The sequence below is a fragment of the Triplophysa dalaica genome, chromosome 1 (genome assembly GCF_015846415.1).
Source record: "Triplophysa dalaica isolate WHDGS20190420 chromosome 1, ASM1584641v1, whole genome shotgun sequence".
NCBI lineage: Eukaryota > Metazoa > Chordata > Actinopteri > Cypriniformes > Nemacheilidae > Triplophysa > Triplophysa dalaica.
In genome coordinates, this window is record NC_079542.1 from 32,064,557 (window position 1) to 32,080,390 (window position 15,834).

Sequence of the window (15,834 nt, forward strand, 5' to 3'; positions counted from 1 at the left end):
GATCGAAGCAACCGGCGAGCGACAAATACGCCGGCTGTGGTGAACGAATGCAGATGTCAGGTCCATGCATTGTGGCCTAGGCAACTTTAAATGCTCGTATTTCAAACTGTGACACCAAAACCTAACGGGCTTTTAGTCTGTGTGCTTCATAAATAAGTGATATTGAGAAGGGTCAAGTTTCTGTATACGTTTTATCCGACATGCATGTCTGGAGGTGTGAACGGAAAGATCATATTCCCAATTACATTCAGAAGAAACGGAAGTCGTAACAAACTATGTTTCTAGGAAATGCTGGATAAAGGAAAATGGGGTAAAGAAAAATCCCACCCTCGTTTCTTTACAAGACAAAAATGAAAAGAAATCTAAAGATTTACAGGGTGTCGGGGTAAAGATAACAAAGATGAAAAACTTGAAACCGAGTACACTGCTCATTGTGCCATATATTCCCAATAGTGATCAGTCTTTATGTGTACTCTATGAGTAATGAAAAAGTTTGAGCTCTTTGAAAAGCCAGACAAACAAAAAAATATTTAAAGAATTATATTTAAACCAGATATATTCACTTTCTTAAGTCAACATTTTGTTCTTCATTTTCACAGTCTGTAATTCTCTTGTACTTTCACATCCTCTGACATTTAAAGTTCCCAGTGACCTCATCAGCTTTTGTGACTGTTGTCTGGCAAAAATGTTTAAATGTAACCTTTGAGTTTGTAGGGGTAAAATCTAGAGGGATGGGTTCATATAGGAGTCTGGCTCATACATTTCACACATACCTGTGGTTCTGATTGGAGACGGTCGTGTGTTTCACTGTGCTCTGATAAAGACCTCTTCTCCACCGCATGGTGCTGAAAGTGATAATAATCTCCAAATATCTGGAAACAAAAAAGCCACAGTTAGCTCACCACAATAAAAAAGCACAAGGGGAAATACAGTGATTCATTTATACGATCTATATATCAGACCTGCAAACTCGGAAGTGGTAAATAAGGTGACAGCCTCATGACTGGGGGTGTGCGGTGCGATGGGTCTGTATTTTTTAAATTGTAAAATTAATCTTTTTTTTTTAATAATGTAAATTATGCTTTCTGGCACAAAATTGGCAACTGTCTCTCATAACAACAGACAACATTTTCACCAAACTTTATTGGCTCACAATACATTTTCTGTAAAGAATATATGGACATGTCCAATGAAAGAACAGAGTCTCTGCTTTTAAACAAAAGAAACCGTATTCTTCTATCTTCATTTGTTCTTTTTTATCACTCCGTAGATGTGGGTAGGTTTCTTAAAAACAATGCATGACTTCGATTAAACAGTCGAGATAATTAACGTTTTTGTCAAAGATTCCGCACAGATTACACTCAGAACAATCATTAAAACCCGATAAGAAATATACGTTCTAGGTAGAAAAAAATATGGGTACTCGTACTCGGTCTTTAAAAAATAGTATCGTGTAACCACGGCATTTTCTCTTTATCCGAGACAACACTTTGATTACGTCTCTTTCGGTCTATACGATTCTCAAAAAAGTCAAGTTTGGATTCCAAACAGCAAAGTTTGCCGAAAAGCGGTGAGTTTGCAGGGATGATGAATACAAACATGATCAGAAGAAATAGTCACATTAATGAAGAAAGCTGTGTAAAGAAACAGCTTTGTGTGTCTAACACCCTTAAGTACAAGTGACGGTGAATAAGTTCAGCTCCTGTCAGTCGAGTGCACAATCAAACATGACAAGATCAACGAGAGGCTGAGACATCAAACCAGCGGTGGAACAGATCGATTTCTCTTTTGTTCTGATGAAGGTTAAATGTCAGGAGTGAGCCACAGTTCACGTTATGTCAGGCTCTTGATTTAGACTATAGACAGAGAATCTCGCAGTAATTCAAACGCTCTATAGCGAGACAGAGGCAGTCTTCATTTCTTTAAACTGGGGCAAGAACATATACTATAGACAAGTAGACTGATGGGAATGCTTGGCCAATGCAACGCAAGCGCACAGTCCCAGTGTACATAATATTTACATAAAGTTGGGTGATTCTCACAAAATCTTGCTTTTCAAGATGTCCAATACTTACATCAACACATTTCCTTTTGATTCATTAAAAAAATGTATTACATGTATGAAACAACATGTATGACATGTTTAAAAACATTCATTTAAAAATATTATCATTACCGTAAAAACGGTCAATCCCATAGCAACCTTTGCTAAAAAAGCAAAGCCATAAGGTCTAAGCAAATTTTTACATGTAACATTTTTGTAATGCAGAAAACTATCTGTATTGGTATTGAGAATGAAAAAAGTTGTGTTCACAGCGTGACAAGAGAATATTAAGCTTTGAACTAGAGAAAGATTATGTAATCTGCTAACCTGATAGCAATTTGAAGGGTATTGGTAGATGAAAATCTACCTTAATATCTTTGTGTGTGTGGTAACAGTTCTTTAAAAATATCGTTTTTTCCCACCATTACTTCATTTTTATTATACAGTACATGAATATTCTTTTTTTTTTCATTCAAGATCATCTAGAAGAAGATCTAATTGTCTTTTCAGAATATTTTAATTTTACTGTCTTTAAATAAGAACATATAATGCACTCAGGCAAATTGGGAAGTGTTACGGTGAGAATTAAGCATAAAAAACAATAAAATACATAATTCATTCACGCTTAAATTATGCTTTGTGCAAGGTATGTAGGTCTGTTTGGAAGATGGTTACAAAGCATTTTTTTTGTTTAAAGGGCGGTAATGTGTAATCAAAATCCATCAGGACGGAATTGAGGACATTAGATCTACATTTCTTCCATGACGCCCTCAATAAACAGACTGGGTTACAGCAGGCTGAAACAAACATCTCCACCCAAACAAAGCCGGTGCGCCAATAGCCTATTGTGAAACCAAATATGAACACTAGGAGACCCAATAAAAGTCAAAAGCATGTGACACTGAAGCTATCACCAAAAACATGATGATGAAAGCACAATCAGACAGAAAAAGAAAGGATACACATCAGCGAAACTTTGACATGGTAATGAAATCAGCAAAAGCCGTCTATGATAAAAAAAAAAGATCAATCTCACGAAAAGATAAAGAAAGATAAAAAGAGCAAGAAGTGGAAAAACACTCAAGTTAAAATGTCCTAGCAGAGCTTTGAGAGCTTTTTTCCTTAACAAAAGGAAATTGAGTGAGGACGACTTTGGCTGCTTTGTGTGGTAAAGTAAGATAAGAGTTATGAGGAGATGAACATCAATCTGAGAAAGGCCCGAATCTACCGGCTCCAGGGTGCGTGGAGAGCAGATGGAGATACGCTTGCCTTGTCATGTCAGACCACCATCAGACAACCATCTAAACTGCCTGGAAACCTCTGAGAGGAAAGGCATGTGGAGGAGAAGGCTGGGGGGTTGTATAGACACTAAAACGTTCAATCTACATCTGAAAATCATATCAGTGTATGTTAAACAGTGGGCCTTCATTAAATATGTTCCTTATGTCCGTATGGAACCTATACAATGTGACGCCCTCTCGGTTTATGGACTAGACTACGATACTTTTTCTAGTGCACTTTCCGAGAATAGAGTACATGTTCCTTTCTTAAAGGAATAAAAATGAGAGAGAAAATAAAATCAAACATTCAAATAATAAAACCTCTCTTTGTTTAGAACAAACTTTCAATTTTGTCAATAAAACTGCAACAAAAATAAAAAACCTCCTGCAGCAGTCAAACATTTTCTGATGATCACCCCCCTTCACCAAAAATTTGACTGATTTTTAATAGATTCAAATCATATATGTACATTTGGAAAGCCCCCGGAGCAACATGCCTAACACATAGACACAATGACCAAGCTTATGCCTTTCGGGAACTGAACTGGCAACCTTCCGGCTAGCAGCCTTATCCTCTAAACCACACCCTTGTTTTTCACCTTGCATGGCAAGGTTTAGTAGCCTGCTCAACACTGACCAAAGATATAACCTGACCTGCAATTACAAGGAGCTTGGTTAAACCTGCGGCATTTAAGATATTTATAAGAGCATAAGCCAACACGCTTATGCCACGCTAATGTGTAAGAATTACATTATAACAGCGTTCAAGAGAACAGATCAACAGAAAACACCTTGGTGTCTGACCCATTGTTTGAGGTGTACACTAGACGGCACAGGATTGACCAGTAGCTTGTCTGGTCCACAGATTCCCATACAGATTAGAGTTATTATCTAAAATTAGCCGCCACCTCGACTTTTAACTACCATTAACATTCCTCGCTATCAGCTTCATAATGAATGCTAGCACACGTTCCGTGGTTTAAACTTTAAATAAAGTGGGCTGAATAAAACAGTGGAAAAAGCAAACTCTAGATAAGGAAAGCACAAACAATGACGGAAAATGAGTGTCTGCCGTGGGAAAAATGTGGTGGCACATGGCGCACAGGCTGAATCGGTAATAATCTTAAAGAGCAAATACAAATGAAAGGAACAATCTATCAGGTTCGTTGTGATGCAGAGCAGGTAATTAGTCATTGGTCAAGTGAAAAAGAGTTTGTATGACTGTAGATCTCTTATTGTCATTCCATTGTTTATCCAAGTACAGCACACTGAAGTGATATTGACATTCCTAGAGTTTTCACATTCGTTGATTTTTCAAAGTACTTTATCTTTACAAAAGGAAATGCAGCATTTCCTACAAACAATTTCAGCTTTTAAAAAATACAAGACCAATATATAGTCCATGCAAATAGAATGTGGAAATTTGATGATTTTAAAGCTTTGAATGCGCAACTTTTGGTAAAGGGGGATTTAACATTGTTTCATGGATTCGGATTTCTTTACATTGTTAAACATAATGTCTTCTCATGCTTAACATGGTCAACTTGTCATTAAAACAAAATGGACATATTACGTAGTATTTCTGTGCTCTATACACTCCCCCAACGTTTGTATAAGTTTCGGATAGTTTTTTCGAACATGAAAAACAGTTACGAAACACCTTTTCTTAGTCCTCACGCCCAAGGCAAGGTGAAAGAAATAGCCCATCCACGCATCAACTGACGAGCTATAGGAAGATACGCCTACCATCAAGATTGGCTGCGCTACGTCAAAATTGGCTGCACTGAGGGCCTGCAGCTGCAGCTCATTACTCTTGCGATAGTGAGAGAAGTTGAGGCGAGTTTGATCGTTCACGCCATTTCAGTGATGGATGTTATAGCGCCAACGAAACTTACGATTGCAGTTTGTAGCATGGACAAATCATGTCATAAGAGTGTGTGCCGCTTATCACTGTATTAATGCAGAATCTACGCTATTAGAGCTTTTTCATTTCACAAACATATATATATATGGAGCAGTTTGGGACAAGGTAAGCAGGACAGGTTGCATGTCACGATGTCGCACGTATCCAAAGTTTAATTATCTTATGGTGACTGAATGAGGAATTTAAACCGTCTCATGCCTGTCATGCATTTATATCCGCGTTTCTGGAGCAGTTGACTATCAAATTGGGTTCTGTGCCTGAGCAACAAACAAGAAAATCTCAAAACATTTTTCACAAAATATATCTAATTTACCATTGAAAACAAAACTATTTTAAGGGCTGCAACGGTTTAAACAGTTTCCATGTTATGTATTTAAATCCGCACTCCAGCGCAGTTGGCAAACAAACTATGCTAGCACCTAAACCACACACAAAAACTACTCCAAAACTGAACTATTTTAATGTGAGGCGTGCCACTTCCGGCTCGTGCTGCTCTGTGGTTTATTAAGTTTATTAGTTCTGAACATATCACGTGTCCATCCATATTGCACCAAAATGCGACACAAGGTGCAAGGCACAAGGCGCAAGGCGCTGCAGTGATAGCTGCCCACTGCTCCGGTTGTACGTGTGATCACCACTTGCTGTGCGTGTGTTCACTATTCACAGGATGGGTTTAAAGCAGAGGTCACATTTCGGGTATGGGTTACTTTCACTTACAATATGGAACGCTTCGTTACAGCTAACCATTATGACCATTGCTTTTCCACTGACAACAGGTAGGCTTGAAAGTATTTATCGACGTCATTCTCATGCAACAAAGCAATCTGTAAATGACAATGCAACTCTGGTGCTTTTTTGAGAGAAAACAGCGCGGTTGCCATTTTGGGGTGAAAATGCATGACATCAAAAAAGGTTTCTAGCAAGCCAAGGCTTTTTCCGTCATGTATTATCATCATTCAGGTTGATTTTCAGCTTTAATGTTTTATTTTTTAAACAAAGCAGCTGATATTGCCATCGCAAGAAGCATTCTGCAGTGAGACTGGATCCACCCATTAGGTTCTGGTATTATTGTGCTAGGTTCCCTAACGAAAGGGTCCCAAAAAAGTGGAACGGTACGGTTCGCTATTTGGGTACCATTCACAGTGGAAACAGAAAAAAATGAGTACCGTAGTGAACCGTACCACTCCGTGGAAAAAAGGCAAAAGACTAAAACAGTCGAAGATTGGGTCCTTTAAATCACAAGGACAAATTTGAACTATAGATATATGCATATTAAAGTGGATGCTAAGTACGGCTGTACTGCCAATGCTTCGGTTTCTTGTACTGAGCTTGGTATAAAAAGTCAACGTTTATGCAACACTGAACATGCTCAGAATCAAACTATTAACTTCAGAGTTGATAGGCTGAAACTGATCATGCAGATAAGGTCTCATGCAAACATTCTTTTTCACACATTTGCTGCAATCACGACATGCCGTGCGGTACAGTAATTGCAGACTGCTAAAATCTATCCTATGCATAATTGACTTTCTCAACACTGTTACCTTCTTTCCTTCACTTTCTATTCTACTGGCCATTTCTTCCCTACTTCTATACCCACAGCTCTTTATTTTTCCACTTAAGCGTTAATTTTCTTACTCCGTGTGTCTCACTTGTTTTGCACATCAATTCTGCTGCAGCTATACTCTTGCTGGGCCAGATGAATGATCGCAGCCATCAATCCACATCAGTGTTCTTCATGTCCACCACATTTTCAACCAACATTAAGGGGACATTAAATTGCACCAACATGTCAGCAATCTCTCGAGACTCATGTCCAAATGTAAAGGAATATAAAACAATTACGAGCATCTTTACAGATGGACCAAGTATGGGTCAAAAAGCCACAAACAATAACAATCCAGTGAAAATTTTGGTACATGTGCACAACCGCACATTGTTGTTAACCCAAATAATTTTTCTTTCCATTGAGTTTTATTCAGATTTATGAAGACAATCAAAGACGAGGTTCCAGCTGAACGGAGCCGTCCCAAGAAAAAATCTGTCAGCTGGCTGCCTTATAGCTGCCAACGCAGAAGAAAAATTACAACATCTAAACCTGCGAAAGAACCATTTAGGGGAAGACGTGGGCTTCTACTTGCTTGGGTAAACTGAGTTTATTGAGTGCAACGACATAAATTTTTTTTACAAGTACAGATGACTGTAGAGCAGGTCCACAATCTGACTTCAATGTCATTTCCACGGGGGATGATTAGGCATAAAGAGTAATTTAGAAATACAATTCAACAAGAAAAAATCCAAAATAAGAGGTGAACTTCCAACAAAAAAAATATTGTAAGCGTACACACGTAAAAGTAGTCAACTTACAGTTTCTAATAATGTCTTGCATATATGTGTATACCCCAAATAAACTGAATATTGATATATATTTTAGGGCTGCAACTTACGATTATTTTAATAATCGATTAATCTATTGATAATTTTTTTCCCGATTAATCGATGAATCGGATAAAAACCAAAAACAAGAAAAGCATTAATTTTCAACCCTTTATTCAAAAACAGAACTAAATTTCTTCAGAAAGTGTACAAACATGTTGCTCCTTGATCATCCCTGAGCTGTTATAATAATAATAAAATAAAATAATATTGTTGACTAACACAAAAAACAAAGACATGTTTGCCATTTTTTTTTTTTGAAAATAAACTACCACCTGAGCTGCCAGAACAATTAATAATTTATAAAAAATAAAGAACAATACAAATCAGAACATTTAGCAGGATTTGTTTGAATGTCAGAACATGTTCTCTAAACTACACTGCAGACGCACACACTAGCAGATGCACAAACTCGCGCACGCACGCTCACGCACGCTCGCTCACGCACGCACACGCACGCACGCACACTCACGCACGCACACTCACACTCACGCACGCACGCACACTCACGCACGCACACTCACGCACGCACACTCACGCACGCACACTCACGCACGCACACTCACGCACGCACGCACACTCACGCACGCACACGCACACTCTCTCTTAAGTTCACATGAAGCTTATTCGTTCAATTATTACCATTATTGTAGTAAGTGTAAGGTTCATTTATACACCACATTTAAACACAGCTTAAGATGACCAAGTGCTATAAAAGAACTTTAAAATTCAATTAAAAAGTACAACACACACAAATATATTTGTCAATAATAACCTATATGGGACAAAGCACAGAATATACACTGCATAAATTGCTTTTCTAATTTAGTAGTTTTGTCCTGTTGTCAGTCCAAATATCAAAAAAATCTTAAATCAAGATACATTTACTAGACACATGAAATAGCAAAAGAAATTATGTCTTGTTTTCTGAAAAAAAAAACACGTCAAAATTTAGTGATTGTTTGCTTAAATAAAGCAAAATGATCTCCCAATGGGGTAAGAAAAATTATCTTAATGAGATATAACCTCAAATAGAAGTTTTAAGTGTAAATGTAACAAAAATTGTACCAAAATTTTCACTGGATTGTTATTGTTTGTGGCCTTTTGACCCATACTTGGTCCATCTGTAAAGATGCTCGTAATTGTTTTATATTCCTGTACATTTGGACATGAGTCTCGAGAGATTGCTGACATGTTGGTGCAATTTAATGTCCCCTTAATGTTGGTTGAAAATGTGATGGACATGAAGAAAGGACACTGATGTGGATTGATTCCTGCGATCATTCATCAGGCCCAGCAAGAGAATAATTTTTTTTCAAAATCAATTATGCCAGAAAAGCAAACTTGAGAACTCCAAATATAACAGGTGTCTCGTTTCAACTCAAGAATTGTTAAAAAGAGATTCGAAAAAGGTACTCCATGAAAAAGATGGAGAGAGCAATGACTGGCATAAAAACTCCAAACCTGACCACCCGTGGTTACTATAGAAACAGCCAGAGGTAGGCAACGTATTGGACATCTTGGTCACAGTAGGAGCAAAACCAGATGGATCTAAAAGCCTTCCTGAGAGATAATCTTCCTGTCGTGGTGTCATGCCTCAATGATATGCCCATCACAGTACAATATTCAGGATGGACACAGAGTTTAAATTGAATTCAGTGTGGTTTAAGTGAAATGGAATATGTTTTCCTGAGGTAATTTCCCAAGGTGGTTGAACCCCACAAGTACACATGAATGACTGGCTGAACAAATTTAGTTTCAAGTCAATAAAGTGTCAAATTTGCGATGTAATGGAATAAATCCAACAATATAGCTCGCCGTATTGCAAAACACCAAAAAACTTCCCAGGCTACAATAATGTGACTCAGTAGAAGGCAGCATTGATAACCGCAAACCCTGCTGATGAACGAAAAATGACAAGGACTGCAGGGACAATACAGGTACTAAACTCCTTCCAATGATTAACACAATTAGGACATAATGGTGCTGTGAAAAGCACTGAAAAACATTTCAGTATCAACCAGTTTACTTTTGAATGGTTCGGATCTGGCTTCACTATGAGCAACACAAAATTAGGCAAAACTAGCCAAATAAAAGAGATCTTGATGATAAGACCTTGAAGAAGATGAAACAAAACAGTGCTACGGGCAATTAAAAAGATTCCTTTTGTTTGCACAGCAAATTAAAATCTGAACCATGTTCCTTATTCCGAAAAAAGAGCCACAGCAGATTCAATGTTCAGAGACCTCAGACAAGCAAATTTCACAATTTTTCACATTTAATCTCACTAAAAGATATATGAGCCCTACAGGACTACACCCATAACAGGAAGTAACATGTTTCACATGCTATCTCTGAAAAGTCCCTGTTGTTCCTAGAACAGCACATGTTTACCTTTAAGGAAAAGGATCCTCACAGATTTGCAGGTTTACATCATGCGATATGCAATAAAGAATCACAGACAATTTTCAAGGGAGAGGAAGCCATTAAAAAGGCATAATAAGTGTTGCAGGAAATTAAGTTTAAAACTATAAATCCAGTGTAGCTCCTAAAGATTCTTTTTGTGGAAAGTTAAAAGTAAAATAATGGATTTAATTAAAGTCCCATGAGGCAAAACAAGCGACTTTTCTTCTTTTGCTTCTGCAACAATAAACGATTCACTGAAATGTATGACAAATCTTTCCCTGAAGTGTGAAAAATGAAATCTAATTCTGAGTCCAGGACTGCTGTGCTGTTGCTAGTCTATAAAAATATCCAGTTTGACATAAGTCACTTTTAATTTTGTTAAAGGCAGGTGATATTATTTGCTGTCTACATTACAGACAGTTGTAGGCATATCTTAAAATTTAGTTCCAAAAAGATCATCGGCGTGATGTGAAACATCCATCCCACAGTTCTCAACATCATTCGTCACGGTAAGACTACAAGAGTCACAGACTTCTTTCCCAAAAAAGAAACTATAGATAGATAAGCACCTTTTCCGAAAATTACAGATTCTGATGGAAAAACAAAGCGGTGCGGATGGACAGCGAGCCGCACCATTAAACAGTAGTGCATGTCAAAGAGTCAACAAGCTGCAGCGCTGGCCTATGCAGAACTCCAGGCTAAAATGCTGAGGGGAAAATGTGCAGCAAAACTGCACCACCCTGCTCCAGTGCACAAAAAACACGTTCACAATCCAAAAAGATGCAAAACATATGCATATCTGAAACATTTGACATGTGATTTCATGTTTGCTCTGGGAAACCGATGTTGCATCCCTGCAGGGCGTCTGCATAAAGGCATCTCGGAAAGCACTTGACTAGTAAATCTATGCTAGGCAGAAAAACTTTATCTGAGGTTTTGGAGGGTCTTTTAAATGGCAGTCTGTTTCATATTGAAAGAAATCCACACATGGTTTTCATTTACGGAGGAGACCAAAAGAATGCCTGAACTTTGGATTTTCAAAAAGATTTCAACATTAGCTCCCAATATTAAATCAAAGAGAGAAGCAGAACCCGGTTACGCAAGCAAAGTCATCTATTTAACACGTCTTCTCATTAAAACCAGCCTGATCACCCTCGTGATACAAATTTTGTCTCATAAAAACTACAACAATAGACTTTCATTCTAAGATCAATACGACATCCAACACAATTCCGGTTGTGTCGAGTATTTTTGCAGCGTTTTTTTTTTTAAATAAAAAACAAAACATTATTGAGCAAGTACATAAAAGAACAGTGTTTTAAACTGTGTCATTAACCTTGCTGGATTCACCTTGGAAAGCTTGTAATAATGGTTTGTAATTTTCTTTGTTGGTATTCGTGAACAGAACGAAGAGGATCCGGCTGCTAGCCTGTGTGTTGATGCTGCGGGTGACCGGTAGCATTGTACTCAGATTTTTTTTTTAAATACTTTTTGTATACTGGCGGCGTTTAGTACTTTTACTTTAAAACACCAAGCAGCGCTGACATGTGGGGATTCATCAGTTGTGAATATTAAGTACGAAATGATGAGAGTTTACAAAGAAACATGGAATGTGATAGGACGAACAAGAATAAATAGTGGCAAGGCATTTCAGAGGTGGGCCTGAACTCTGTGATCCGAAAGGATTGAAAACAGATGCATACATCACTTTATTTCTTCGGAAAAAGAACAGGTAAGACATTTCAATATTTCAATAGACAATCCACAAACCGTAGCGCCCTCGTGAGTAAATGCGGACGGGTACAGTTTTATCAGTTGTTCTTTCACTCGGTTATGTTCATTATAAAAAAAAAAATATTTAGCCCTATTTGCATGGGATTAGTATTATCTGGGGACCCCGTGTGATTTTGAAATGATCTCCCCACGTCTGTATTTCATGTGGCGCACTTACACAGGCTAAGTGAAGCCTGTGAAATTACTCAAAATTACTTATTTTCCTGGAAATGTTGACAAGGTTTTGCATATAGTTTATGTTTATATAGTTGTGTTGTGTAAATGATATATAACTGTATATCACTGTACAAACAATTAAGGAAAATGTAAGAATAGAAAGAAAATTAAAAAAGGTACAGAGAAAAGTTTGTAATCAAATTTTAAATATACCATTACCCAACATATTTTGTGCATATTAAAGCATCACTGGAAGGTCCCTGTGTAGATAAGTCAAAGAGATTTTCTATCTTCTATCTGCAGGAAAATATGTACGAAATAAAGACTTACAGCTGTAAACACATTACTGTATTCTCTGGACTGTGTGCGAGCTAAAAGTTCTGGGATTAATATTCCTTCTAAAAATGGCATGTGCCAATGAATGTCAGGAGATTTTTTTTATGGAAATCAAAATCAGAATCCGATTTATGATGCTACAGTAACATCTAAGGCTTATACACATCAAGGGTCAAAACGAGACACCGTTCACTGCTCGGTTGAACGGGATTAATGCAACACAGAGAAAAATGATAAAAGAAAGAAAACCGGGGTGGCAGGATGACAACTTCGGGAGTTTCTAGATGGCTGAGTACCTCTAACTTACGATAATAAAAAGTATCTCTCCAAACATTCAAGTTTACTGACTCCACTAGTCATTGCTCCGTCCTGGCATGTTATCTGAATATTTCAGACTGATAAATATAGCTGCAAGCAGAACTTCGGGGATCAAGCCATTCAACGGCACAAATGAAAATATTAATATATCTCATATATTGAGCTGCTGAGACAATATCAAATAATAAACTATTTATTGCAGCACATGCTTTACATATAATCTTTAATGTTCTTCTGTTTCATGTTACAAACATAATCAATTTGCTCAATATTCTTTTTTTACAAAAATGTTGTGATAACACTAATGAAAGCAGGCACTCAGGATGGTAAAATGAAAAAAAAAAACATCTGCATCTGTATCGCTTGCACCCCATAGGCCAATCATTTAATGGCACTGACATCACTGACTATCACACAGACAGTCAGTTACAATTTGCAGATGTCAAACTAATGGCAAATACTGATTTATAAGTTGAGCTGTCAGGCACATTTATGTGGGAACAGCCACATAGAGTGAAAGGCGAAATAATAATGAAACATGTCTGTGATACATCTGTCTTCAGAGACATAAAATGTAAAATGAGGACAAGCCTCAATCAAAAAAGCCAGTCACAAATGCACAAAATGTACTGTTCCGCTCTTTGTCTGCTGAAAACCCAAGCAATGACTGACATGTCAAAACAAGGCTGACAAAGAGGATGACTGCGGAAAAATAATAATCCACTGGAGTCTGTGATGCTAAACCACAACAGACTAGCGTTGTGGCACGATCTTCAGATGTTAGGACCAACTCGCTGAATAATAAGCCCTTCTCACGCACTTTATTATGCATGCTCATTCCACAAAATGACTCAAAATAAATAAATAAAAGAAGTGAGAGCGGAAGAGAAGACCAACACACCTACTCCAGATGGCACACAACAGAGTTCCAGCCGGCTGCTGGTCACTACGCTTCCCATGGAGCCTGTGCTACTAAATTCACTACAAAGTTAAGTTTTTCCCCTCAATGTCTCCACAGAGTGACTGTTTTTCATTGTCTGAGTGAAACTACACGATCCAGGCGCTTTGTTGCGACAGCAGATTTGGAGATGCTATTTGACATGGTTGGCTATCAAGTTTTATTGAATAAATTGAACAGACAATGAAGGAGCGCTGGCAGCTTGTGATAGGAGGCGCAGCTAATTGCTCCCTATTACCGCTGCCATAAATCCAGCATCTCTTCTCAGTGAAAACAGTTTTTCTAACGCACACACCTGCTAGCTGACCGCTCGTGCCCTTTTCTGTTCCTACACCTGCATTGTTGCAACATTCTCTGTTTTTATTTGCAATGAAACAACATTTAAGACATGTCACAACATATTTCCACTGCTCTCGTCCGCACAGTAATCCTGAATAATTCAAACAAAACAACATGCGGATATGCAAATCAAGTCACATGAGGACACGCTCGCCAGAACAATCGACTTTAACGTTTAGCTTAAATCAAACACTCTCCTGACCTTGGGAAACACAATCTAGCTCGAAGACTGAATGCATGGATTTTGGCAAAACTGAACTATTTAACTCTTCACACTTTTACTCCCCCTGATGAGGATGGGTTGTGTCAGAAGAACATCATTAATGCAAGGTAAATTAGAAAAATTCAGACAACAAGACAGCTAGGTGAGTTTGTGAAGATCATACAGGTTAAATGACTTGCCAACATGAGAAGCAAAAATGACTTGACATTGAAGTGTCACCGTTCTCAGGAGAAATTACAGCGAGGGGGTAAAAGCATTAAAATGTGTTCAAATTGGGTCAGAGCCGTTTTGAGGTCTGTCAAAAGAATTCCATATGGAGGGAAGAGTGAATAAGTAAAAGCGCTCCACTGGATAATTTAAAATGGAAGAAGGGATTATAGGACAATATTGAGCTACAGCCATTTCACAACATCTAACACCACAAAAACAATTTAGGCAATTACGATGAAATAAAGACACCAAAGTGTAATAAAAAAAAAAAATTGCCATTACCAATCCAAATAAACAACATGTTCACAGAGTGATCTACTTGATCAAGCTATTGATCTTTGATGTCACTTTATAAAATTTACAAATAAATGTCCTAGTCAGTGTAAAAAAGGGTTTTCGCATGCTGGCATCCTAAGTTATAGTTGCAATACTTGTTAACATGTTTCTAATTTATATATTCATCAGCTGAAAATAAAAATCAAAAAAAATAAATACAATTATTTGTTTATTTAAATTAAGTTAATAATGACGTAATTGGTTATGTTTTTATTAAGTCACAATTTCACACCAAGCTTATAGTTATTAAATATTCATAACGCGTTAATATTATATCCAGTCTATAGGTTTCTTAATTTTGAAAAAAAACTACTGCATTTAAACCTGCACTAATTCTTAATAAGAAAAACAAGCATACAGGTTTTACTCTGGTGAAAGTCTGTTCAACAAACCGACAGCGGAGAAAACACGCTGCTCTTTAACTACCGGTTTACAAAACTCCGATATGAAAAGAATAATAAAAGAAGTAAACGGGCCCCGCAAGAAAGACAAAGTTTCCCATATAAGTGAACGTCATATGAGGAAGATATTTCCTGCTGTTTTGTTTGTTGTTCATGGTCAGTGTCTTGTTTTGCTTTGCATCAATAAATAAGGTAGGCCTATTTATTTCAACTAACTGAATGCAGTGTGAAACAGAGTCATATGTCTGTGATTTGTTGGCAATGGGTTCGGACGTGCTTTAGTTCTGCCTAATTTTTATTTTATTTTTCGGAAATAATCGTACAGCTGTATTTGTCTTTATATTATAAATGTGATCAAACTGTAGACACCACGGATATTTGAAGGTTATGATACTATTCTGCAAGTAGTCAAGATTAAAAGAGATATGCATAAATTATCACAGTTACGGACACTGTACATCTTATTCCCTTAATTTTCCTCTATCTATTTTAAAATCTATTTTCTTTGGAAATGACTGTCTGCAATTTCAAAACAGTCTGTAATGCTCCACTTGTATAATTACTACTTCCTTGAGACAGTTATGTGACTTTTCCCAATTATGTCATTTTTTCTGAGATAGCAGCCGTGAGGAAAGAAACAATTCCTGCGGATCTTGTGGTGGTTTGCTCATTT

At 37.4% G+C, this 15,834-nt stretch overlaps 1 protein-coding gene across 2 annotated transcripts in view; it reads right to left on the reverse strand.

Moving 5' to 3' along the window:
- Positions 1–15,834, reverse strand: part of furina (furin (paired basic amino acid cleaving enzyme) a) — a 76,635-nt gene that overhangs the window by 38,415 nt on the left and 22,386 nt on the right. For both annotated transcript variants that reach the window (XM_056758097.1, XM_056758089.1), the window contains exon 3: positions 774–872. In XM_056758097.1, coding sequence (XP_056614075.1) covers positions 774–872 — 99 coding nt within the window. The remainder of the gene's footprint in view (positions 1–773; positions 873–15,834) is intronic.